Source organism: Stegodyphus dumicola, chromosome 3, assembly GCF_044657685.1.
Source record: "Stegodyphus dumicola isolate Sdum_Otavi_A_Nest chromosome 3, ASM4465768v1".
NCBI lineage: Eukaryota > Metazoa > Arthropoda > Arachnida > Araneae > Eresidae > Stegodyphus > Stegodyphus dumicola.
In genome coordinates, this window is record NC_140770.1 from 241544719 (window position 1) to 241572028 (window position 27310).

General features: G+C 34.3%; 2 protein-coding genes across 2 annotated transcripts in view; one reads left to right on the top strand and one right to left on the bottom strand.

Moving 5' to 3' along the window:
- LOC146998305 (uncharacterized) overlaps positions 1-27310 on the bottom strand; it is a 116651-nt gene that overhangs the window by 53983 nt on the left and 35358 nt on the right. Inside the window, exon 2 of the mRNA XM_085813972.1 lies at positions 16286-16384. The gene's annotated coding sequence lies outside the window, so the exon portion shown is untranslated. The remainder of the gene's footprint in view (positions 1-16285; positions 16385-27310) is intronic.
- The window catches only part of LOC118202791 (uncharacterized), a 101937-nt gene that overhangs the window by 38913 nt on the left and 35714 nt on the right, over positions 1-27310 (top strand). Inside the window, exons 7-16 of the mRNA XM_085813971.1 lie at positions 1880-2034; positions 2312-2726; positions 7298-7481; positions 10577-10746; positions 12922-13033; positions 13113-13174; positions 19760-19867; positions 21740-21878; positions 23348-23533; positions 27188-27282. Coding sequence (XP_085670097.1) covers positions 1880-2034; positions 2312-2726; positions 7298-7481; positions 10577-10746; positions 12922-13033; positions 13113-13174; positions 19760-19867; positions 21740-21878; positions 23348-23533; positions 27188-27282 — 1626 coding nt within the window. The remainder of the gene's footprint in view (positions 1-1879; positions 2035-2311; positions 2727-7297; positions 7482-10576; positions 10747-12921; positions 13034-13112; positions 13175-19759; positions 19868-21739; positions 21879-23347; positions 23534-27187; positions 27283-27310) is intronic.

Below are 27310 nucleotides of genomic sequence, written 5' to 3' on the forward strand. Positions count from 1 at the left end.
TCGCGAAAATTATCGCATTTATTATTGAAACAATACATTCGTTATTAAAATTCCTATATTTTTTATAAACTTCAATATAATCACACACAAAATTATATCAATATATATATTAATGCAATTAATAATTCATAATTATTTATAATAAAAAAAGTTTTCATATACCATCTTCAAGGAAAATATATTCAATTTAAAACCCCGAACGGAACTACCAGTGTTCAGTGACTTTACCGCTCAGCCGCTAATGGGCCGTTGTAGAAAGTGTAATCGCGAAAATTTTCGGGTTTGTTTATTAAAACAGTATATCCGTTATTAAAATTCCTTTACTTTTTATAGCGTCAACATAATCACACACAATATTATATTAATGCAATTAATAATTCGTAATTATTTCTAATAATAAAAGTTTTCATATACCATCTCCAAGGAACACACATATTCAACTTAAAACCCTGAACGAAAAAAAATTTTAGTCAAAAATTAAATTACTATTTTAAATAGTAATTTCAGTTTCTCTTTTAAAAATCTGTAAAGAAAATATTTAATCTAAAAAAGAAAAAAATCAAAAGTAAGTTTTAAATATTGAAAAAAAAAAAAAAAAAAAAAAAAAAAAACATAACAGAAATATATAACACGATACGTAAATTAAGTGGACGTACCTAAAACCATGAAAAAATATATCATTCGGAAAAATTAATTATTCCAAAGCATAATAACATATTTTAAAAAAATAGCGCTTTCAGATTTTTTAATTAATATCTCAGCTGTTGAAAGTTATAGAACTTCAAGAACGTCATCATTTTAATTTAATGTAATATAACAACTCTTACTCAATATCAATAAAAAAATTAACATGGCAATAACATATCCTAACCTGAAATTAATAAAGTAGCAAAAAGTAGCTGTTTGTTTAAAATACTGACATAACCGAAATACTCGTATTTTCAACTTACAATGAGGTAACATGCAATCGCGTACTTTATTCAACTTCAGAATATAACCTTGATGTTTATCTTCAACACCTACCCAGAAAATGAGAGCGAAAAATAGCGTTTTCGCAGTTTTTAATTAATATCTCGGCTAATTAAATTCGTACGATGATGAGAATGGTATCAATGGATTCCCAGAATTTTTTCGAATCCGAAGATACCTGTCTTGAATTCCAACTCAGCGCGGTTCCATAGATATTTGGAAAAAGATGAAATTGACACGTGACCTTTTGCAGCATAAATCTCCAGCGGAAGCAATTCCCCTCCCCCGGCGCTTCCGAAAAAGCAATTTTAACTCAGCTAATTCCGAGACAGTTGCCACTCCGAAAAATGAAATAATGCTTTCGCAGTTTTTAATAACTCCGCCGATTATTGTCGCACGAAGATGAGACCGGTATCGATGGATTTGTTGATTTTTTTCGAATACGGTGATATGCGTTTCGAATTCCAACTCCTCTCCGTTCCCGAGATATTCCAGAAAAACGAATTTGGCACTCAGCCAAATCCCTAAAATAGGGGAAACCCGTGAAAGAAAGTGCAAAACGTAGGGGAAAAAGCAGTTTTTAATTAATATCTCGGCTGATTAAGGTCGCACGAAGATGCCGATGGTCAATATGGCGAGCCACGGGAATTCCGAATCCAGCGGTACCTTCCGCTAAGTTCTGCACCCAGCCGTTCCCGAGGAGATGATGTTACAAACACACAAACACACAGACAGACGCGCACAGATTTTAATAGTATACACGCGCACAGATTTTAATAGTATAGATAGATTTAGATTGAAGTAGGAGCCAGTCGTGTAGTTAAAATTTAATTCATTCTGACTGTATATACTATTTTTGTTAAGCTACTTAGTCATAAGTGGTGGGTAAATGTCTGCAAATGTTTTACAGGTGATGTCCGAGTCAACGAAAATGTTGGACTGATGGTGATGCATACTCTGTGGATGAGAGAGCACAATCGTATCGCCCGCCAGCTATCAAATATCAATCCACAATGGACAGATGAACAGCTATTTGAGGAAACAAGGAGGATTGTGGGAGCAGAAGTAAATAATTAGCAAAATTACACCTATCTTTTAGGTATAATAATTTCAAGAAGTCGAATGACTCGAATCCGAAATGTAAAATATTAAAAGAGTTATGTAAATTTTAAAAGTAAGGAAATTAAATTAATATTTTAAATAAAAACTTTTTATAGGTGTATAGTTTAAAAGCAGCTTTCATCAGTGCAGCTCTCGTTGAATAATTTTTTAGGCTATGGAAACAAATATCGACAAATGAAGTATTCTGTCTGTATTAATATACTTTTTGTTATCATTTCAGCTGCAGCATGTGGCATATTCAGAGCTGCTCCCAGCTTTGTTAGGTTCCCAAGTAATGAGGCAATTCGATCTTCAGTCAAGGAAAGATTCCACCTTCTATAACGGATACGATATTAATCTTAATCCCGGGACTTCGAATGCTTTCGCTGCAGCTGTGGGCGCATCATTCTATTCCATGATGCCATCTCATTTCTTCCTTTATGCACAAAATTTAGGTAACAGAGACAGAAGTCTTCCAGAGCACGCTACTGTGGGATCAATGCAGATCAGTGAAACACATTTTTTCCCGCAGCCTTTGTATCAAAAGGAAGCTTTGGACCAATTCTTGTTGGGAATGACCAACCAAAGAGCTCAGTCAATGGATGAGTTCATCACAAGAGAAATGAATAATAATCTCTTCGATGAACGTGACAGAGGTATGTCGAGTGTCTTATAATCCTTAGATTTAATTTACAAAATTAGCATATAAATTAGTGTGGAACTGCATCAGAGCTATTTTTAATCTCAGTAGTATATCTAAATTTCTCCTAAGCAGATTCTCAAAAGGAATAGATTTATATGCTGGACTAATAAGGAGAAATTCTTCGAAATTAAGGGAATCGCAAAGTACGGTAAAGCAAAACTTTTGAGAATTACATTACCTTAGACAGGTTACTTACTATCAGGATACTTTGGCTAGGCTTTGGAAGTGAAGCTAGCTTCTGTAATTATAATAGCAACGTTTAAAAATCATCGAAATTGATTTTTTTAAGCTGTTGTACTCTTTAAATACTTTCAAGGAGGGGGATGACGCAATAACTCTTCCTCACAGAATATTTATTACCTAATTTAAACTGAGCTGATTATTAATTATATTTCATAATTTCCTTCTGAAGGTATGTGCCTACCAGCAGCCGAGTATTTGAACGGTGGTAGTTCGACTTGGGTTAGAATCCCAGTGAACACGCTGGCAGCATAGTTAGCTTTCGTGGTTTTCCGCATACACAACGTAAATAAGATCCAGTTTCCCTTAAAGTGTCCTCCAGGAACGCATCCTTCAATTTAGCCCTTGAGATGCTTTGCCTTATTCAGTTAACCTAACCTTCCGAAGGCACTGTTCTACTTGTTGAGCTCGGTACGGATGAGCGTTATTGTTATGATGCAAAAGTTCCTTCTGTTATGATGTAGCCGCATGAGAATGTTCTAGATTGCTTTCTGTATGCTTCTAAGCATCTGATGTTCTCACTTGCCAATTCGTGAAGATCTGCGCTTCCATTTAGAATAATGCCATTTTAACCCACACAAACAAAATCTGTTCCTTGTAACGTGTCTTTGACGAACATCATTGAGAACTCGCATCTACCTTATTTGACTCATCAAACTAGGCTCGGAATCATTTAAAAAAAAAAAAAATCTGGAAAATCTTTTAGCCTTTACTAATAATAAGTTTTTATACTGATGGTATTCCAATCAATCGATTTTTCCTGTGAATGAAATGATAATACAAATATTGCTGCCTACTAAATCAGAAACGTAATAGAGGCCGACATATTGCTACTATTAGTTCCTAGACGATAGAATCTTAATTAAATCAGTTTCATTTGGTTAGTTATGGTAATGTAATAGAGGTCTATCTGTTCAATGCAGAAAGTTGTTGTCTTGGAGAATCTAGGAAAAATTTATTTGTAATTGACATTCGTTAGTTATTCGTGGGAAAAACTAGAAGAAACTTATGCAGTCGGACTATTTAATATTCTGTAAACAAAACCGTGCTAATTACCAAGGTTTTTGAGGATTTCGCTCTTCGACTGGTTGGGGAATGTTGTTATAAAGGATTGGTAGTCTCGTTCTTTCATGCAGTTCATCGTAAGTATCATTTTGTATATGCATGGTTATCATTTTGTATATGCCTTAAACCCTCCTTAACTGAGTTTTCGGCATGAATTCCACAGTTAGAAATTTTATTTTCCACCTTCTACGAAATATGACTCTGGCTCATCCTGGCCAATGTACTCTAACAATTTGTTTTGCAAATAAAGTTTTGAGTTTACGTTAAAAGCGCAAAATACTACCATCCAACTTCCAAATACCTTTTTCATATGCTTTAACCGATTAAGTAAATTAACATAACCTAGACTAATTCACATACAGTGTATTGATTCGACAATATTTATCGGATACATATGCAGATTTAATAACTTGTTGCATATTTTTATGCTAGTTACTATTATTTTTCTGAATATTTCAAAATTTACGCAAACTCGCATGTAGATCGGAATTAAATCCTAGCCAGTGTTTTCAGACATTCATCAACTCTACATTGTCGTCCAATATAATCGTTATTAGCCACATATGGTCAATAAAACATTGAATGTTGCTACTTGGATCAAAGGGCATTTTAAATTTTAATTTAAATCAGTCAAATATATAAAAAAGACATATATTTTTACCATTATATGCAAATGAAATTTTGACGTTTTGAAATTATGTTCCTTTTGCTATATATGCTATAAAAATATCTCTATGTGTAAGTGGACCGATTTAGTGATGTATATGCTAGCCAATAAAAATGAAAAATAAAAATAGGATAAACCAATATTTCAAGCAAATCTATCTTTTTATTACGAAAAGGCTAAAAGACATTAATTACTGCACTTAGCCATCGTCTTTTAGAGCTACGGACATCATGCCCATTATATTGCACATTGTGTTCAAAGGGCTTCTGGCTGGTCTGTAACCGATACTTTAGCCGCAGATACTAGTGCGTTTTTTCTATCCGAAGCATGCCGGCCTACTAAATGATTTGTAAAAGCACTAACAATTAAATCCCAACTTTAATGCATGTTTCTGCATCTACCCAATATTTTCTGCACTGATTTTAACTATTGCATTATTTTTTATGCATAGCGTTTCAGCGATTTTTGTTTAGACTAATAATTTTCTTTCAAAATGCAAAGGAAACGTTTGAATGATTTTTGAAATTTCAAACGAAAAAGGCATCTTGTTTCGATCATTGAACAAGCATAGACTGATGTACGAGTATGTAACAACCGCCATATCTTCGAATGTATGCATGTGACGAACATAATATTTATATTGGGCAACAATGACCTGTAACTTCGAAAGAACACGATCAGCACAGAGTCGTTATAATATGAATTCCTTTGGAAATAAAGTGTCTATCTCAGTTTCAGAGTTTTACCGAATCTAAGAGATAAGATTCAATCAGCAGACGAATAACTAAGTTAGATGACAGAGGATAACAAATGACAAAAATATTATCAGGACAGTGTGTTTCAAAGAAAAGAGCAGAATAAAAGTAAAGCGATTTCTTTCATAATAAAGAGTATTTTCCAAGTTTACTCAGGCATTTTAATTTAACTAATATGGTACTCTTCTGTTACCGGAACCAGATTCAAAAATGTATGTACGTATGTATGCACGTGTGTATGTATGTGTCTGCGTATATGTGTACACACACGTACATAAGTACGTACATACCGCGTGGCCAAATTAAACTGACAGTGCTCACAGTGTTCTGTAGCGCGATCTATTTGCGAGAATGTCGCCACATTTTGTAGGAAGATTAAATAAGACGAGGGACAAAGGATCCCGCGAAAAAAAAAAAATAGTTCCAAAAGTCACCGCTAGGAGAATATTTGGCGCTGTGTAATAGAAAATAGAGTGTTAACAAATGCAAATTAATACGGAATAAAATTACCTTTTATTATGGATAGGATTTATGGAATATGGATATGCCTTACAGTACGGTATGGAAAATCTTACGAAAGATTATCAACTTTTATCCGTACAAGATCAGCCGTGTACAGGAGTTACTGTACCCCGACCATGATAAGCGATTGACTTTTGCTCTCACCTTTCTTGCCAGAATGGAGATGGATGATGCTTGGCCGGGATGCTTGGCCGTGATGGATGATCTTATGGGGAGACGAGGCCCACTTTTACCTGAATGGAACTGTGAATACCCAGAACTGCCGAACTTGGGATGACAAATCACCACATGCAGTCACAGCAATTCCCTTACATTCACCAAAGGTAACTGTTAGGTGTGGGTTCACAGCGGAATTTATCGTAGGTCCATTCTTCTATGAGAACATTACCCCGACAGGACCGGAAACCTGTTCTGTTACCGGAGAGAAATATCGCCACATGTTGATCAGCTTTGTCATTCCGGCACTTCAGCAAAGACAACGCCTGGGGAAAATCATTTTCATGCAAGATGGAGCCCCTCCACATGTTTCTGTACGGGTGCAACAGATGCTACGACAGTAATTCACAACAGAAAGAGTCATTAGCCGCTACTTTCCAACTGTATGGCCACCTCGGTCGCCTGATCTTACCCCATGCGACTTCTGGCTATGGGGTTACCTTAAGTCCAAGGTCTGTCAAGGAGTGGTCCAGGACCTGGCTACGTTGAAGGATAACATATCACGGACTGTACGGGAGATTTCTGCAGACATGTTACTTTCTGCTGTTGTGCATACTGTGCACAGAATGCAATATGTGGTCCACAACAACAGCAGCCACATTGAACCTCATTTGAATGCAAAATAAAAGGTAATTTTCCAATTGATTTGCATTTGTTAACACTCTATTTTCTATTACACAGCGCCAAATATTCCCCTAGCGGTGACTTTTGGAACTATTTTTTTATTTCTCGGAATCCTTCGTCCCCGGTCTTGTTTAATCTTCCTACAAAATGTGGCGTCATTCTCGCAAATAGATCGCACTACAGAACACTGTCAGTTTAATTATGGCCACCCGTTACATACATAAATACATACATCCATTTATTCATGCATAGATACATACATTTCTGAATTCGGTTTCGATAATAGAAGAGTATATATAATTTTTACTACGAAGTTAGTTTTAATTCATGTTTTATTACTTATAAAAGAAGAATAAATGTGAAGAATTTTATAAATGATAAATAAGTAAACTTCTTTTACCTTATAAAAAAGCCTTATATTCCTTTTACTTATAGATGCAAAAGATGACGGTTATATGGATTTGGCAGCATGGATTATTCAGCAGGGCAGAGATCATGGTATTCCTAGTTATTTAGAATGGCGAAATGTGTGCAGATTATCTCCTTCTGTTCACAATTTCACCCAGCTCCGGCAGATAATGACCAGCAGTGCAGCTCAGAAAATCCCACAAATTTATAAGTAAGTACAGTTCTGACAATTTCGTCCAAAAGTAACACATTTCTTATTTTGCTACTTTTTCTTATTTTGTTACTTTTGGGCAATAGCCCAAAAGGTAGTCTTGGTAATCTTTACATATCTATTAAATATTAATTCCATTATTAGAAACTTTTCTACATTAGAATGATATTTTGGCGTAAAATGAGCTATGACGTAAGATATGGAAAACTCACGGAAACTTGATATGATTAACTTTTAATGTATTGCTATAACAATTTAATATGGTTAACTTGTACCAGTTGTCCCACAGAAACGCAGTTCATTGATTAGTATTCAAAAAAAAAAAAAAAAAAAAAAAAAAAAAAGAATCATTTACATGCATTTTTCTTGAACCTTCTGAATAAAGTCGTCACCGTATTCTGCAAATTTTTTAATCTTTACGAACGAGGCGCAATTCAGTTAAAATGATAAATAAAATAATTAAAACAGCAACGCTTGAGAAACAAAAAATCGCCACATGTATATAACTTGAAGTACAATTAATATCATAGAAGTTGGTTTCTGGAAAGCGACTCAAGAAGAATTATTGGTCATTGTTTGCTTTTAATGCACCACTAATGCAGAGAGCTGCTACTCTTTTTGTGTATTGCATCTTAGTTTTGGAAAAGGAAGAATGAAATTATTCATTAAATTATGATAAGACAATATCACAGTATGAAAACACAATCATTGCCTTTTTAGACGCATTTTTTTTATCATACGAGTATCAAGATCAATAGATTTTCTCGTAGGAAGTTCGATTCTAGATTCCTTTTTCTTATAAGGCTTTTTAACAACGAACTTCCCGTCACGAGATTATCTTTAACCAAATATTTGCAACAACAACGAACTGAAGTTCGAACAATCACGGCTATAAAAATGATTAACCACAAGATTAATCACAAACACATAAGAACACATTATTCTTTGCTACTTCAAAATATACCAAGAAACATTTGCATTTATACCTGTTTATCAATTTACATTCCTTCATTCACATATACACACTGCTGGCCATTAAAATTGCAACACCATGAAGGAAAGCAAATACAAAAAAGATATTTATTGTACGTAAACAGTATGGCATGAAGATAAAATGATTAGATTTGTAAGCAGTTTGGTGTTTTACAGAGGTGCGAAATTAGTAGAAAAAGCTGCCACCCTTAGTATCTAAAACGGGCCTTACTTGGTTAGGCATGCAGTCGAACTGGGTTTAGATGACAGAAACGGGCAACTCATTCCATGCTGCTTCAAGTCTATGCCACATTTCATCAACCCGTATTAGCTGGAGAAGGGTGGCGGACCGATCTCTCAGCAACCCATGACTAGATGTTTTCAATGGGTGACAGATCTGAACACCGTGCAGGTCAGGGCAGCAATCGAATACCATGTGTATCGAGGAAGGTCAGAACATGGCAAGCAACATGTGATCTTGCATTTTCTTGTTGGAAGATGGCGTTTGGCAGACCTCAAAAATAGGGAACAACCACTGGACGTAAGATGTCAGAAATGTACCGATCTGCATTCAAATTACCGTCGATCCAAGCTAAAGATGTGCGTATCGTGCATCCAATGGCTGCCCAAACCATTACACTAGGTGCAAGGCGCCTATGCTGATAGCAAGTGAGTGACGTGCGGCCTCCTCGGAACCTCCAGACACTTATACGGTCATCAGAATACTGCACGAAGAACTGTTACTCGTCTGTAAAGACGACATTGTGCCACTCCTGTATCGAGCTTTGTTCTTCGGCGCATCAGAGTCGCCGTTTCTGTCTATGCTGCATTGTCAAGGGAAGCCGAAGTAATGATTATCGTGTTGAGAGTCTACGCGGCTGCAAACATGGACGCACCATACGAGCGGATACTAGGCGTTCTGCAGACATGCCCATTTCTTGACTAATCTTCCGTGATGTAGTTGTACGGTTTTGCAGGGCTGACCTCACAATATGTCTGTCCTCTCGGACATTAGTCATAGGAGGGCATTGAGATATTGCATGTCGTTTAATATGACCCTCAGCAACCCATTGATTCTATATTCGCATGACAACGATTCGAGGCAACTATCCTGCCTCTAACGCATGCCGACACTTGCTGAAAAGCATTTCTTCTTATTATTCGAGACATAACAGGATATTCTGAGCAAACTTCGACCTTACAAAGAACGAGAAATCCACTACACAACTTTTCTTTTATGCAGATCTTCAGATGTCGTTTTTCCCTCCTGCATTGTCTAAATGCGCTGAAATACCAATCATTTGCATATTCCAACCTCTTCTTCTTTCCATATGATGTGACGTTCGTCAGATCATTTCTTCCTGGTGTCATGATGATGGCAAAATGATCTAGATGTAAATGCAGATTTAATAAAAGAAAGTCCGAAACTGGCCAGAAAACTTAGCAATAATCTTATCAAACATTACCCTAAGCGTCTTATTCTTGGCAGCATCTTACAGCGAATCTTGTAGCGGCTTCTTGAAAATACGAACATAACAATTAATAATTAAATTCGTTTGTAAAAACCGATGAAACATAAATTCTGGAAGATACTCTTGATTTAAAAAAGAGATCACAGCAAGAATTTCAAGAGGAAAAAGACTATGTCCACAGCATTTGTAATGACAGCGGTGACGTTCCCTTCGTACGCAAACGTATACGCTGTTTATTGTCAGAAGTGAAAATGAGCAAAGTTTTTTTATGTTTAAAAAAGTCTTTCTTTTTTTTTTTCTTTTTTTTTTTTTTTTTTAATGAATAAATCTTGTTTTTTTTTCATTTTCAAATGCAAATTTACTATTTAATTCACATTTTTATGATATAGTAGTTTGTGAACATGTGTAGTTTGTTGAAATAAAATTATATGCTTAAAGCGAATACTTTCTGACGTTTTGTTTTAATTATTTTTGCTGATTGTTTAGATCCGAAACTAATCTTTTTCTCTCCCATAAATACAACTTTGTTTTACATGTATTCTTCAGCCATTACATATATATATATCTGTGGTATAAAAATAGAATGAAATAGATTTTCTTTCTAAGATGGTAAAACTAATACATAAACTTTGAGTTTATTTCATACTTCAGGGATGTTCGAGACATCGACCTTTTCACTGGAGGTTTATCGGAGAAACCTTTGATAGGAGGAGTAGTGGGACCGACCTTTGCTTGCATTCTTAGTCGTCAGTTCCAACATCTAAAACGAGGAGACAGATTCTGGTATGAGAATGATGTGCCACCAAATGCCTTCTCTAAAGGTGAGACTTTTGTCCAATGTTGTTAATTTTATAAAAATTTAGAGAAGAAAACAGTCGTTAAAAATTCTTTTAAGAAACATTAAAACAAACTCTCCTGATAACTAAGTATGTATTCACTTTTCATGCTTTGTTAAAAATCCTGATAAGTGAAAACTTTAGTCAGATCATTATTTGTATGAGAAGTTCTAGCCGTATGTGACATTTATCAACATGCTTAATTTACACACTAACTTTCCATTTTCTCAATTTTATTCTCGACAGTACAATATTTGTAAGCTTATCAAAATAAATTTTACACTTCATAGGTATGATAATATTTTAATAAGGATGAATTGTTACAGCATAACCGTACCTGGTTCAGAATAAAAATAAGCTTTTGCTTCTCAAGCTCAATTGAAGGGCATGAGATCCATAAATATTGCATAAGAAATTCGATTACACAAGCAAACATAACTGAAAACCTTTATAAACGCTAAAATATGAATCACATATAAGAATAATTAACAACGTATTTTATGAAGAAGTTAAATAAGGGAAATTAAGTTTTCCCAGATTGTTAAATTTGCATAAATTAATTGCAACATTATTTTAAAAAATTACTGAAAATTATTTAAACTAAATTATTCAAAGACCTTGTCCGTCAAAAAGTTACTTTTCAGATGGAAAAGTTACTTTTTATTGATTATAAAAAAGAAGTTATCCGAAGGTGGTTCCAGTATAGATAGTTTAATGGTTAAAAACAGTTTGAACATGCGGAGATGGAGTTTTTGAATCCAAATCCCGCTTGAACCTTCGCCAGTTATTCAAACTTGAGATACAATTTTTAAATTCATTCGAATTTCATGAAAAAAGGTGCTCATTTTTAAATATAAGGACAGTGTAGATTAAAATAACCATTACATATTTTTCATAAGAAACGCTTTAAAATAGGGATCGTATCCTTAAGTACAAATGAGATTTTATGAAGTTTTAATTTAAAATGTTTTCTTTGTTTAATATTAGGGCCCACCAGCGGCCGAGCGTTAAAGTCGCTGAACACTGGTAATTCGGTCCGAGATTCGAACCCCGCGAACGGGCTGACTGCATGGGTGGTTTTCCTCATGTGTAACGTGTATACGAGCTAGTTCCCCTTAGAAAGTCCTCCACGAAGTCATCCCTCCCCTTAGGCAGATAGCCCTGGAGGCTTTGCCGTAATTAAATAAACTAACCTAATCTAACCTTTGTTTAATATTACAGACTAATAACAAGCTTAGGCATCATGATCGTCAGAAAATTTAATATTGCAAAATATACGAGGGTTGATAAAAAAAAAGTTACAAGGGTAATAAAAAAATATTTATTAACAATAAACAGAATATACAAAAGGGAATTAATAGGCATACCTGCCTATCATTTTTTAAAGTAGTAATCAAATCCATTTAGGCATTTATCTGAACGCAGGGCCAACGTGTTTAATCCGGTTATGTAGAAATCACGTCTCTGCCCATTCAGCTTTGGTGGTTCTTTTCACATCACTGTCTAAAGAGAACCTCATTCCAGATTCGGAATGTTCCTTCAATTTCGGAAAAAGAAAATAGTCACTGGGTGCTAAATCTGAGTTGTACTAAAGATGACTCCAGACTTTGCACTTTAATTTTTGCAGCAATTTTTGAGTTTGCAAGCAGTATGAGGCCATGTTTGTCAAGCAGGAGGATGACACCGTCACTTAGCATGCCAGGCCGCTTGCGTCGGATGGCTTTACGTAACTTAGTCTAAGTGGAACAATAGCGATTAGCAGTAACGTTATGGTCACGCTTCAGATACTCGATCAGGACAACGAATCACGGCTCGCATCTCCAAGCGAGACCACTTTTCTAAACGTCTTGCCATATCAATATCTCTGCCGCGTCTGTAAACTTACTGCACCTAACCGCACAACCGCTGCTAGACAAGTAGTGCCATCTGCATACACTCTGAGGATACACTCCACAATAATTTCTTTTCAAATGCTGATACCTGTAATATCTTTTTTTTTTTTTTTTTTTTTAAATCCACCTGCGTGTATCAAATATTCAGGTGTACCTCGAATATATCTAATATTAAGTATTTCTAAAATATTATACCTCAGAGTCATTTATTTATAAACTATATGGTTTTGAAAGAAATCTAAATAGTTGCATTATTGTATTATTGCAGATCAATTACAGGAGATTCGAAAAGTTAGTTTAGTACGAATCCTGTGCGATAACGCTGGCAAACTGGTGCGTCTTCTGCAACCTTCTCCGCTGCTTATGCCTGACGAATATTTGTAAGAAATTTTTTTTTAACATCTGTTATTGTTCTGGTAAGCATTAGCACAATAAAACATGCTTCTTATTTGTGTACAGGAATGCTTTTCAAAGTTGTAATATGGCTGCTCCATCGATGGATCTTAGGAAATGGAAAACAGGTAGGTTTTTATAAAATATAATTACGTTTTATGGTAGTTTTGTAAATACATTTTTTATTTACATGTTAACATGTCGGTTACTTTATTGGGAACATTTTTGTCCATTTGTAGTTTTCCTTAATTTTATTCACTTTTTCTCATTTCATAGTTTTGTCATTGTCTTTCTTAGTTTCATGGCTTCTGTCTACAGATAGCAAAATTATTATTAACTTGCTATTAAAGCAGATTGTTTAATTCAAATAAAATTAAAGTTTGAGGCAACATCGTACCTCCCGACTGCGAGTTGGATTTGCTATCCAGTTATACGGCGAAGGCACTTGGTAACGAAGGAAGAAAATACTTTATATAATTTCTTATCATGAAAGGGGATCAACACAGAGAATTTTTTCCCGAACTTTTTCTTCCTAATTTTTTTAAATCATTTCTCTGTTAAGTCTTATGTTTTGTCGCTTCTTTATTGCCTTCTTTCTCTTTTCACAGCTTCACTCACAAAGGATAATGCTAACTTAAAGGGTACTTAAAAAATGTAATTTACTAGTTAAAACTTAAAGAGTACTTAAAAAATGTAGTTTACTAGTTACTCCAAAAGGGTACTTAAAAATAAATGCAATTTACTAGTTAGAGATTTAATTGTTAAGTGTTTAATTGTAATTTACTAGTTAGCCGCCCAACACGGAAAGTAGTTAGCGACACTGACTGCCGTATTAAAGGGCCCGGGTTCGAATCCGGGGAAAGGTATGGATTTTTGTAAATGTATAGTGTCTGTGCGGCATGCGGCGAGCCGAAATTCCTCTAGTGAGGTTGGTGGTAGAGGAATTGGGGTGGGAGACCCTCGGACTCGTCCTCCCGGGGTATTTTCCATCACTATTGGGGCGGAGGAACTGAGCAAAGTCGTACTGTACTGTAGGTTCTTGCCAACCACAGGCGCAATCTTGTACTCCTTGACACGATGAATTTCGGGGGCTTGTGCTGATGATTGTCTGTTCTACTGTCAAACAAATGAGATAAGTCATAACAACAACTAGTCAGACACATATCTCTAAACAAGGCTTTCCAAAAATACGATGCAATTAAATATCTCTTGAACGAAACCTATTTTTATATTGATATTTTGTTTTTACAAGTCCAACGCAAAGGTTTCTGTTCTTTATACTTTCACTAAAAAGTGTGTTGTGACCCAAACTGATATAATTTGAAGGCTACCTTATTTGATTCATTTCTTAAACAAGACGCAATCTTTTTGAAACACTATAAGCATTGCCTTAGTCTTACGAAGTTTAACTACACACGCATACGTTTTCGAAAAGGATGTTACTATACAGTGCTTTCGCCATTTTTTTATTATAATAGCTTTATAAAATCTAATAACTTTTAAACGCTTGTTTGTAAATTCAAGAGTGACTAAAATAAGCGCTGTAACTCGAAACGAATATTATTAAATGCAGTACCTCTAAATTATAAACTTGAAATAGCTATGCATCACTTAATAAAATACCTAAAATTATTTCTTTACGTACTTCCTCCCTTTTTTAACAAATTCTATAGGCTGAAGATCGAAAGGGGAAATACATGCCAGTAGTTTAGTTTCCGAAAAAAGCGATTACAATAAGGATGTAACAAATAAAACTAGTCATGGTTAAACTAGTGGCAATTTTATTTCTTTAAAAGAATCTATACTTCAATAATAATACGTAGTATTATTAGAATTACAATACCCGGTGATATTGTGCTGATATCTGACAGTAATTAAGCCGACGCGACGTGCCCCTGGAGCTTGTAAAACATCAAAGGTATCTCATACGAATGAGTCTTGACCACAATTCTCAAGAGGGATATCGAAGGAACAAAACAGCTAAACAAATGACCCAGACTTTCGGAAGATGAAACACATCAACAGTTGGTAAGACTACAATGAGCTGAAAAATAGACAACAGAAGTAAGGTGAAATCACATGTTTTGAAAATTCTTATGAGAACACCTGCTATGTCCGGATAGCTTAACGGAGATCTGTACAAAATGAGTTTCAAGTAATAAGTACAAGGTAAAATAAAATGTATGAAATGTTCTTAAAAAAATGTGTGAGTGTGATTATGGCAAAGCTTCGAGGGCTATCTGCCAATGGGGAGGGATGCCTTCGTGGAGGACTTTCTAAGGGAACTGGCTCGTATACACGTTACACATGGGGAAAACTACGAAAACGCCCATGCAGCCAGCCCGTTCGCGGGATTCGAACCTCGGATCGAACTACCAATGTTCAGCGACTTTACCCCTCGCTGGTGGGCCTCTTAAAAAAAATGCAAATACAACTTGAAATGTATTGAATAAAAATAATCAAGATAATCCAATTTACAAATAAATTAGCCCTCAGAGGAAAAACTATGCTCAACGGAGGAAGCTGAAAATTGTACGAATATTTAAAAGAATTTTTAGAACTTAGAGGTAAAATATTAGAAGGAAAAATACGCTAGCAAATAGGGTTTAAAAGACGTTTTCAAAAAACTGTAGTACAAATCAGTGCAAGAATTTTATCAGATTTTTAGATGCCTTGCTGTAATTTCAAAATTCTTCCGCTGTGCAAATGAAAAATATTAATATTAAACTTCTGTAAGCTTAGATGGTGTAAAGAGAAGAAACAAATGCCATTGCTTTAAGACAGGAAAAGAGTCCCCTATATCACACCAAAGAACGAGTGAAACTGTAAGGTTTTCCTTATTTTGCATAACAAATTATTTCAAGTTTGGTGTCTTTCCTGAACCTCTCATTTTCCTCTCGCATTTTCTCGCCAGGATGCAAGTGAAATGAATATTTAAAAGAGTGAATCTTGTAGTTTATTCAGAGTGTAGTTTCGCTAGCCAGCGTGCGTTACGAGTCTGTCCTTGCTGATACGCTTTTTTTAGTCATCTAAGTATCACGCCGAGTAGGTTGTTGAGTCAACCTAGTTAGCCTTAACTTAAATTGTTAGTCCAGAACTACTCTTTATCTTTTAAATTTATTGTGTTACGACTTTTAAGTTCCACCGCAAGTTATCGATGTTACTGTAAGTTACCGCAAGTTATCGATGTACGTGCCTTTCTGTTCAGAGTTTGGCGAATAATAAAGGGTTATTTTTACCTTTCTTCTGTGCTGGTATTCTTTATGCCTGTGCGAGAAGTCTTCAGGTTCCTTAGTAGGATCTAGCAATGTTACCAAAGAGAGTACGATCCTACAAAACTGTAAGAGAGGAAGAAAACGTGCAATTTAGAAATTTTAAATTACAGTTTAATACCTCGAAAATTTTACCATAAAATTTTTAAAAAAATTTAAATATTAAAAAATACTAAGAAATATAGAAGTCAGAAATTAAAAAGAAATTTCACTCTGATCATTAAACACAGATTTTAGATTAAAACCTGAACATCTTTTAAGCTCAGCCATTACAATAAGTCTTCTAGTTAAAAATTTAGTTCCCCAGAAATTAAAGATGCAGAATATATAATTGCATAATTTAAATAATCTGTTAAACAATGCCATAATCATGGGAAAAAATTACTATAATATTATTCATAGTAAATTTTAGAAACGTGATGGCTTGTAAATTTTTTTAATGAAATAAGACTTAATTATTCAAAGCATGTGTATGCGTTATTTCAATGGATCGTTCGCGCGCAAGATTTGCAACAAGTATTTCCCTTAAGTGGCAATATATTTTATTCTGCTCCAACACACTAAATTACTAAAAACGATATAGTACTAGCATATATTAAAATTAGAACCAGTACGATAAATGTTTAGCCAATGTAACTAAATGTAATTTTAACTTCAAAAACCGTTAAGACAACGAGCACACAACAGGGGGTTGAAGACGTTTTTTCTTCGAGAAGTTGAAATAATGCATAGTATAATCGCACTGAGATACATAACAAGAGGAAGAAAATCACCTATTAACGTTTCGTCGTTGTTGTGTTCAACTACAGAACAGAACAGAACACCAGCGAAAGACCCTTCGTCCCGGAAGACACTCGGTCTCCTATTCTAAGCTAAGACACTTAATCACTAGAGGCTGCATGAGGGGGCGCCATCCCCTCGGTCAATGCAAAGGGATTAAAGAATCCCAATGCTTGGTGGAGTCCGACGGGTGTCCGAAACGAACCACGGGCTGGCCATACCACCTACAAAACTCACAGACTTGGGAAGTCATCACTTCCCTCTACAATTAAAATTTTAAAGAACACGCCACAAGGTTGCCCTCACCGTTCCTTCACATTGACCGAAGGGAACCCATCCCGCCTCGGATGACCTTTGACATCAACCATGTAACGTCCCTACAGCCATGAGGCAGACAAGACAGTACCAGTACGGTCCTCGCCAAGCTTAAACCAACCACCGAATAAACGATGACTAGTCCTGTGAAGACTGTTTATTTACCCCAGGAATTGAGGCTGTCTAAATACTAGTCCAGCCAGTTGCTTGTTCGGTACCCTGGGCCTCCTCCCATAAATGCTCGGTTCCGGAAATTCCACCGAGTCAATCCCCAGGGATGTTTGTCCAACATTAGCCCAGGCCAGCTAGGCCGACCTGGTTACCGGCAGGGGCCACGAGGAGGTCCCTGCCGGTAACCAGGTGTTTAACGGGGTAGAAGAGGCTATAAGGTAGCGTGCGCATCACTATTTCGGCAGCTGCTCTCAAAAGGACCAGATCGAATCCCGGGTCCCCTACCGCCAGCGGTCTGTCCCTGTGATCAGTTCTTTCCAACTTCAAGGAAGTAACAACCACCCCTCGCCTATATTCGACTACAGTAGGAAGACGACTAACATTCATAACTCCTATATTACCCTTCGTCATCACCAGGATTTGGCGATTGGGTCCCATAATCCCCAGTCGTCCTTTAAAAGAGGGAATATATAAGGTACTTTCTCCCTTTTTCCAGCATAACTTCGTGGTGTAACGGCAGCACACTCGGAGCGAATTCGAGAAGTCCAGGCTCGAGTTCCGTCGAGGGCATTTCACAATTTTCATATCTCCAGCTTCAAAATAGTCTAATGTCTTTACAAGCCTACCATTCAAAATTTTGGTCTATTATCTGCTTCTGCTGATAAGAAAGATGTAAAATACAGTAAGACTTATTTATTGAGTTTAGTCAAGCATTTCTCTGTTGTATAATTCCTTTTTAGACCAACCAATACATAAAGCGGACGCTAAAGTTGCTTTCGCTTTCATTCTCTTCTCATAAAACCGAAAATTATCTTCGGATTTTTTACGATTTTCGAAAAGAGGGACTCATCTAGGCCTTTCATCAGAAAATAATGGCGAAAACCAAATTTTCGTCAAGTGACGAATACTTGTGATGCATATCTTCAAGATACATACTCATTTTTTCGTACTTTTCCGTTAAAATTACAGCTTTTGACAATCCGTCTGGTCATGACAATTTACTCAGAATAACGGTCATTCAGTCAAGTACACTAACGTCTAACTTTCAGATCAGATAACAGAAGCAGATGGTTAATTGGAATCTTTTAATAGGGCATTTTATTAAATTATCGAAATTAAGACTAAATATTTTAATTGCATCTTTAACAATTAAATTTATCTTAAACAAATTATTGATTAGCAGTTTAAATAACTTTTATAGATCTATAAGTACACCTGTTATGAATCCTCATTTGATAAAACGTAATAAGATGCAGACGAAATCTTACTATTCCAAGCATGTTTGACTGAACTACAAAAAATAAAAAGATTACTATATCAACCGAAATATAATTTTATTCACCAACTCAGAAGCAGTAAAAAAAGTAAACATTTGTAATTATTATAACATGTGTGAGTTATTTCAAACTAATAATTTACATTTTATGCCGTTACTTTCACTCCCCTTCCAGTAACGGATGTTACGTTAAAAACATTAGACTGGTCACCAAATATAAGTACACCTGTTATGAATCCTCATTTGATAAAACGTAATAAGATGCAGACAAAATCTCACTATTCCAAGGATATTTGACTGAACTACAAAAAATAAAAAGATCATCATATCAACACCAAATATAATTTTATTTCAGAAGTAGTAAAAAAAAAGTAAACATTTATAATTATTATAACATGTGTAAGTTACTTTCAAACCAGTTATTTACATTTTATGCCGTTACATTCCTTATACTCATTATATGTTGCTTTATAAACGTTATTGATTAAATACATCTCAAAGTCTCTAGTTTTGCTAAAAATCTTCTTCATTGCTTCATTTTTGTGGATAAGGAATGCTTATAAAACATAGTAATAAAACGTATTTAAACTTCAAATCATCTATGATCAGTAGAACCTTTTTTTTCTTACGTATACGCTTTCTGGAGCACATTTATCCTTGAAGAATAAGTACTAGCATCAGTTTTCCTCGAGTTATATAGAAATTATTTATGAAGTTTACTTCAATCTAAACGGAATTTTTCTAAAATATAACAATCTACTGAAGTATTATTTTCCAAAATGTTAGAAGCTCCAAGTTCCTTCCGGCCTTTTTTTGCTAAAAGAAATTGTAAAAAAAACTGCCTCCTTACGTACTATTCATTGATATATTTATGAGAATCGTTTATTTGCTTTTAAAAGTGTCTCCAATATACGATGTGCCCAAGGAAACATTGCTTACATCTCTTCGAGAAGCAATGAGACAAGCCAAAAAGAGAATTGCAGCAGAGCAAGAAATTTTCAGTAACAGTAAGTTTGATTCTTTTGCTCTTCCGTAAAAATTCCAAGGAATATGAATTAGCTCATATTGTTCATTAATTCTGATACGTCCTGTATATAAACGATATAAACGAAGTTCAGAGATCGTTACTGTAAAATCTGCCATTAATAATTAGAAAATGCCGTATTAATCTACCATTAATAATTATCCTAAAAATGACATTTTATAAAATACAGTACTGAAATATCATACTATAGTTTTTATAAGATTATGTTTTGCTAATTTAATAAAAAAAAAGCAAAATTAAATAATTAAAAGAAAAGAAAATTAAATAATTTCAAGAAACATGCATTCTGCTTAGATGACTTCGCAAACACTTTTGATACCCCGAAATTGTTAATCATATGATTTGCCGATGTTAAGGTACTTAAAATGGCTTTTCAAGTTTATATATCGTATAATAAAAACTACATACTATACTGAAATTGGTGTCATTGCTTTACCCAATAAACAGCGTATTTATGACATTAAGCTATAAAACTAATTATAGTGTGTTAAAACATTATAAGTATTGCATAGCAATGTGATTGAAGAATAAAATTCGTCATTATTACAGTTTTGAAAGCCATACTTTATTTTTAAACTCATTCATGTTATTTTTAATGTCATTCGTGTCACGACTCATATTTGAAAAAAATCATTCTATTTTTCTTATTCTACAAACTTTAATTGATATATTTCTTTGGCACTTATAAATTATGTCCAAAGATAGATTAAAATTTGAAGTTAGGTACGAAAATTGATTTTAGATTAAAAAGCTTAATAGAATTAGACAAATCTGCAACATATTCAGTTACAATTTAGTCCATCATACTGATACTTTCACTAATAATAAAATACAGTGTTGGCGATTGAAATTGTTACAGTATAAAGCGGCATATACCAAACGTCAAATTTACGTGAAAAGTATATGCAAATGAAGAGAAGGACATGTGCACAAAGCAGGTACGAGTAACGCCATCTACATTGTATATGGAAGGTATAACGTTCACATCGGATTTGTCATTCAGAAATCGCATCTGAACGTTAGTTGTTTGTATAAAGGTCGTACTAGGCCTCGCGTAAGAAGGACAAATTCCTGTCAGCGCGAGTCGGAATTCGACTGCTGCAGGATCGTGTCCCATCAGGACTGCGGTTTATCGTTTCACAACATTGCTTATTGTGTTGGTCGGGATCCCATGACTGTCGGGGGAATATGGACATTGCTGCAAGCTGCAATTTCAGGATGGGCATTCTATGTTCGCCCAGGGTCTCAGAGAACTCAGGATGACCAAGTGGCCATTCTGAATTTAATGGAATTCCCGGGTTCTCAACAAGGAGGGAATTCCCCTTGGATGAGAACACTTGCATTATATTGTATATATACAATAATAAGATCCTGTTATTTGCCTTCAGAATTATGGGCAAACCATCATGCAAAATAAGCACATGCTTAGGGCTTCAAGCAAAAGATGCACCACAAAAAGGTAATTAGAGACTCAGGAGAGGGGTCACCATAAAAATTTTCCACTGTCGGTTTTACCATGGTATGCAAGATGCAACTTAACCAACACAGGGGATGATGGAATGGGAAAAAATTTGCATAAATATATATGGGATGTATAAGTACTTTTTAAGTACTAGGGCTTTTAAAAATCTTAAACCGGCCTTGTTTGTTTTCCTTCTTGGTGTAGCAATTTTAATGGTATACCTGTGTATACCATTAAAATTGCTATAAATCGAGGCATTGTGTCAGATTATGATTTCTGATTATCATAAATAAATAAATTTTGAAACTTTTGATGTTCTTCAATAACACTATTTTTTACAAAATTTGACTAATGTTTTGTTGATAATTTCAGATATCGGAGTTGCTGATTATCGAAGTGCTGAAGCAGTGCATCATGTATTCTTACGACCAAAGCGACAAGCCATTCTCATTGCCAATAAATCTCTAGTCTTGGAATTAGCCTCTCGGCAATTCATGCACGAATCTCAGTTGTAAGTAACAATTAAAAAAAAAAAAAAAAAAAAAAAAAAAAAAAAAAAAACGAATATTTTGAAGATAGATCTTTTATTAAAGTAATGCAAACTTTCATACAGAGTTTTTCTGCAATAAACCAATTAAAAATGTTTTATTGCTGGTAACACAGAAATAAGAGAAATATTCCTATTGCCATAGAAAGTGTTAAAAAATATTTCTAGTTCTGTGAATCCACCAAAGGCGAAGCATACTACTTTCAGAATGCAACAAAAGTAAAATAGAAAGATACGAAACTTAACGAATGATACACTTGCTGCAGTACGGTTTTCAAAGAGAAGCGCTGCTAGTTCTTAAATATCTTTAAAGGTTAGCTGTAAAATAGCTACCTTTAACCGTGCGAAATATTTATCGTAAAACTTTTGGAGTTTTAAATGAAAATAAAATTTTTATTTTTACTATGCGGCTAAAAATTAGGAAAGTATACATAGAGTGTTAGATATGATGTAAAAGCTGTGAATGTATTTTTCTTAAATTCAGCTAATACAAATCCATATAAAAAGTTTCAAAATTTAAAACGATTAAAACCTTACTGTCAGACTTCGAAAAGGCTCGCAATGTTACTAAGATGGACTCTGGCTGTATATTCTAGGTATCCAAAACATTTTGCACGAAAACTGTGACATGGGTTTTAGCAAAATTTATCTTCATAATGAGATTTTTCTTGTTTTTCTTGTTATATTATAACTAAATCTGGTATGCGCTATAGAATGCATTGCAATCATACTTATTTTTTTCTGTTTACAACTGAAATCAAAATTCTTCGATTAATCGTCTTCTGTTTCTATGTAAATGGAATTACTTTATGATTATTCGAAACTATTTAAATTTATGTAACATATAGATAACATGAAATCAAGTTTCCGAGCTCTCTTTTAAGTCATAGTTTATAAGTTACTACAGGTTAAGCTGAAGTTTTATAACACGCCAATTTTCATTCACATTGATTGTATACATATTAACAATACATGACTTACAGGTGCACATTTCAGAGAGAAGAAAATTTTGTCTCATCTAAGAGAAAATTTTAAGGGTCATTGCATAGAAATTTTGCATTAGTGTGTTAAAAAGTGCAATTAGTTTTATCTTTCGGGAATAATTTTTTGCCAGTCAAGAGTTCTGTGATTCTACTCATACACTATCAGTAAAAGAAATTCTTATGTTTCTGCTTATATCAAAAGTTAGTACAGAATTTATATGGTTGTGTGAACATTCACCAATTTGCGCTTATATGAATGCATCTACAAATCGTCTGCTGATGTCTAAACTGTGAAGTCATTAGAACAGTTTTCACCAGCTTCACGTAAAAGGATGTAAATATAAAATTCACATTTAGTTTTATAAAATATTCATCTTTTGTTTTTGTATATTAATTATAACAAAGGATTTTCCTAGATTGAATAAATGCGTTTTCTTTTCATCACTACAGAAGAGATCACGAAAGAAAGCCAAGTGATTCTGAAATAACTGCCATGATGGTGGCTTTATCGACTCAAGACGTTGAAGATTATCTTCAGCAAGAGATGAGAGTCACAGAAGATAGTATTATCGAAGGAAGATGTAGACTAGAAGAGGATCAGTCTTCACTACCCTGTGATCACACTACTCCATTCAGGTGAATTATTTTCTTTATTTTTTAAATTCATTAAAACATTTCCATTCGCAAACAGGAATTATAGATTAGCGTTAATGTCAGTATTATCGAACTTAGATCAAATATCCAAGTTTTAGTTTTTGATTCGGATGCATTTTATAGAGATCTTTAAGATTAAAAAAGAAATAAAGAAGATCCATAGTAACTTTGAAATATAAATTAAGTCTGACATGCTGTGTCTAACAAAAGTGTTCGCACACTTTATGAATTTGCAGAAAAAGCTCTGTAACTCGGAATTGAATTCGAGTATGAAGCCCAATATCTTTTCATATCATCTCTAGATGATTTTGAATAAAACCGATAATTTAAATTTCTAATTTTTAATATTGACTTATTTTCTTTTTCTAAAATTGAAAATGTAAAGAGGCGTAGATATAACGCGTCACAAAAGTGATCGGATACCGAAACATCTTCGTAAAATTTCATAAATAAAATTATCGTCTAACTCTTTTTTTTTTTTTTTTTTTTTTTTTTTAATTTTTGCATTTTGGTAACGTTTAAAAAATGTTTGGTTTTACTTTTTGCTTTCTTACTTCATTATATTTTATTTAATGTTTAAAAATGTTTCGAAGTCGTAAAGAAGCAACGAACAGCATTCGAAAATTGATCATTTTTTATCATAAGGATGGAAGTTCGATTCGGTATATCTCTGAATTAATAAATTTATCCCATTCTACAATGCAGTATGTGATAAAATGCTCTAAAGAAGAAAATCGGATTCAAATTAAAGTAAGAAGAGTTTGTCCGGCAAAAACGTTTCGACGTGACTCAATGCAGTCAGCGATTTATAGTTAAAAAATCTGTGAAAAATCCACATTTGAGAGATGTAAAGATTTCTACAGAACTTACTGAAAATTTGTCTACTTTAATTTCACTTAAAACTGTTTTACGAGCTCATCTCGAAACTCTACTCGAAAAAAAATTTTTGGAAATGCAAAAAATAGAATGTTTAGACTTTTCTTCTAAAAATCAATGGTAAATATGCCCAAAGCGTATTAGAATCATGTTTTATTTGCAAACGAGACCAAATTTAGCATTTTTGGTTCCATGCATAATTGCATGGAGCGAAAAAATGAGGAGCTTAATCCCAAGACCTTGGTTGGAACAGTAAAGCATGGCAGTAGAGGTGTTTTAGAGTGAGGGTGCATATCAGCGTCAGGATTAAACAATTTAGTATTTATTGATGACATAATGAAACATATTCTTTATTTAAATATTTTAAAAGGGAATTTAAAATTTGAAGACTGGAAACAACTTTATTTTTATCAGGGTAACGATCCTAAGCGCACGACCATCAACGTTCGCCTTTTGCGTGTCTATAATTGTCCACAAGTTCTGAAAACACCACCACCTTAGTCACCAGATTAAAAGCCAACAGAACACACTTGGAGAGAATTAGATGTTAGATTACGAAGACACAACATTAAAACAAAAACCGAACTAGAAAGAGTATGATGGAAGACTGGAGAAACATTGATGGAGATATATTGCAAAAAAAAAAAAAAAAACTGGTTAACTCTATGGTCAGACGTCCGAAAGTTGTCACAAATACTGCAAGATATACTACAAATTACTAACTGACAGAAATACACCACTATTTATTAATATATACAGATTTCTTTAAAGCGTACAAGGACTTTTGTGCTGTAACTTTTCTGTTACTTTTTTATTACTGATCTTCGCCCCAAAAAAGGTTTTCATGTGTTCATAAAATAATTAATGTAGTTTTGCTAAGAGAAATTTATAAACATTATTTAGAATTTTTTATTAATGAATAAACAATATTTCACTGAAACTCGTAAGCGTACGAACAATTTTGTGAGCCACTGCAATATAATTATCACCTCATCTACCAATTTTAATGGGCCATTTGGTTTAAAAGCTACAGCAAACCTGTTAGAACATATTTATTATTCAATATGGGATTCCTAAACACCTAACGCGCTCTGTTCGTCTTGGAAACAGACACTATACATGTGAAAGTGCTGCTCTGTGAAAAACAATTAAGTCAATTAATCAAGCAAACCAAAAATCTTACTTGGACTATAAACTTATTTCACTTTTAGCAGGTGATATAGTAAAATTTAAAAGCTTACTTTTAATTTTTTTCTAAAAATACTTTCTCTCCTTATACGTTTTTGTAAACATACTTTTTGCATGTAAAATTAAAACAGTTTCATTGATTTTAATATTCAGTTATTTATTATTATGTGAGTTAAGTGTACTTAATGTATTTTTTCACTTTACATTCGTTTTCTATGCAAATATACTATGCAAATATACTGATATTTTTGCTTGAACTCCCGTGAACAACTACTGCTTAAAACAAAAGCTCAGTTGAGGAATTTCCAAATAGAATACGAATTATATATCAACCAGTTTTAGATAGAGCTATAGAACAGAAACTGTTTTATGTAACAGCACTGGAAGTAAATGATAAAGAATAGGAATCTTTATCAACAGCTCCCTTATCTGTTCATTGATGTGCATTTCTATTATAATAATGTCAAGTCAAGAAGAGATCAGAAAGGGAAAGTATTCGAAAATATGCTGCGACCTTGCTCTAAGTATATTAACATGAAATCCTAGATGTGCCGAACCAGTATGGTAACCATTACCCTACATAGGCACATGACAGAAATGTATTTTAATTCCTTTCCTCCCAGCCGGTATAGTGGTTAAGGACGCTGTGTGCCGTACCTATGGGCCCGGGTTCCAATCCCGGAGAAAGAATGGATGTTTTTAGGTTGATAGTATTTGAGTGACAAGGGGGACACTCAAAATACACTGCCAACCGAATATCCGCTCGAAATGTTAGTGGTAGGGGAAGATGGGTGAGAGACCCTCGGACCGCCACCCCCCCCCAGATGTTCTCCCTCAAAATCGGGACGGAGGCTTAACAGTTAACAAGACTCAGTGATACCTAATATATACTTACGGGAATAAACAGGTGCCGACCTTGCTTCATACTGTACGCGTCTTTTAATTCCTTACAAAAGGAATATTTGAAGAACGGAAAAGTACGCTTAGTATTTGATGCAGTGCTGCAATTTTTTGGTTTCAGATGCATACTACCAAATTATTTAAACCATCTTGCATTTTATTAACTACGTTTTACGGTTACGAAAACTAACATCATTCTTAACAAAAATAAGCACAAATATAGCCTTGATTTTTTTTAATTGATGATTTTTTTTTAAATAGTGTATCAAGCTTTCTTCTGTGACTGCGAGCCACTTCAAATACAATAAAAATGAGAAAAAATTCCTCTAGGAGATTTTAAATAATTTTTTGAGCCTACGATAAAGTAAATTTAGAACCAACAAATTCAGTCGGTAAAGGTACTTTTTTGTCCTTTCACATTGCAAATTTGAGGACATCAGATTTGAAGAAACTTCTATTTAACATTAATATTCCAAAGAAAATTGCACTAGATTTTCAGTGGTTTCTTAAATATTTGCTGCATGCAGGAGCAACTGGCAATGCCTAGTTGCATATCTTAGCATCAATTTAGTTAAATATTGTATAATTTCCTCCCTGTCCACGAAATCCCATTGCAATATATTTTTAGCTACCTACTACAAATTTCTAAATAAAATTTTCTTTTAATTTCAGATCACCTTCGGGATGGTGCAATAACGTCCAAAATCCTCATTGGGGTAAATCATTGGTAACTTTCCAGAGATTGTTACCACCAAGATATGGTGATGGTAATGTAATTTTTTTCTCATTAGCTCA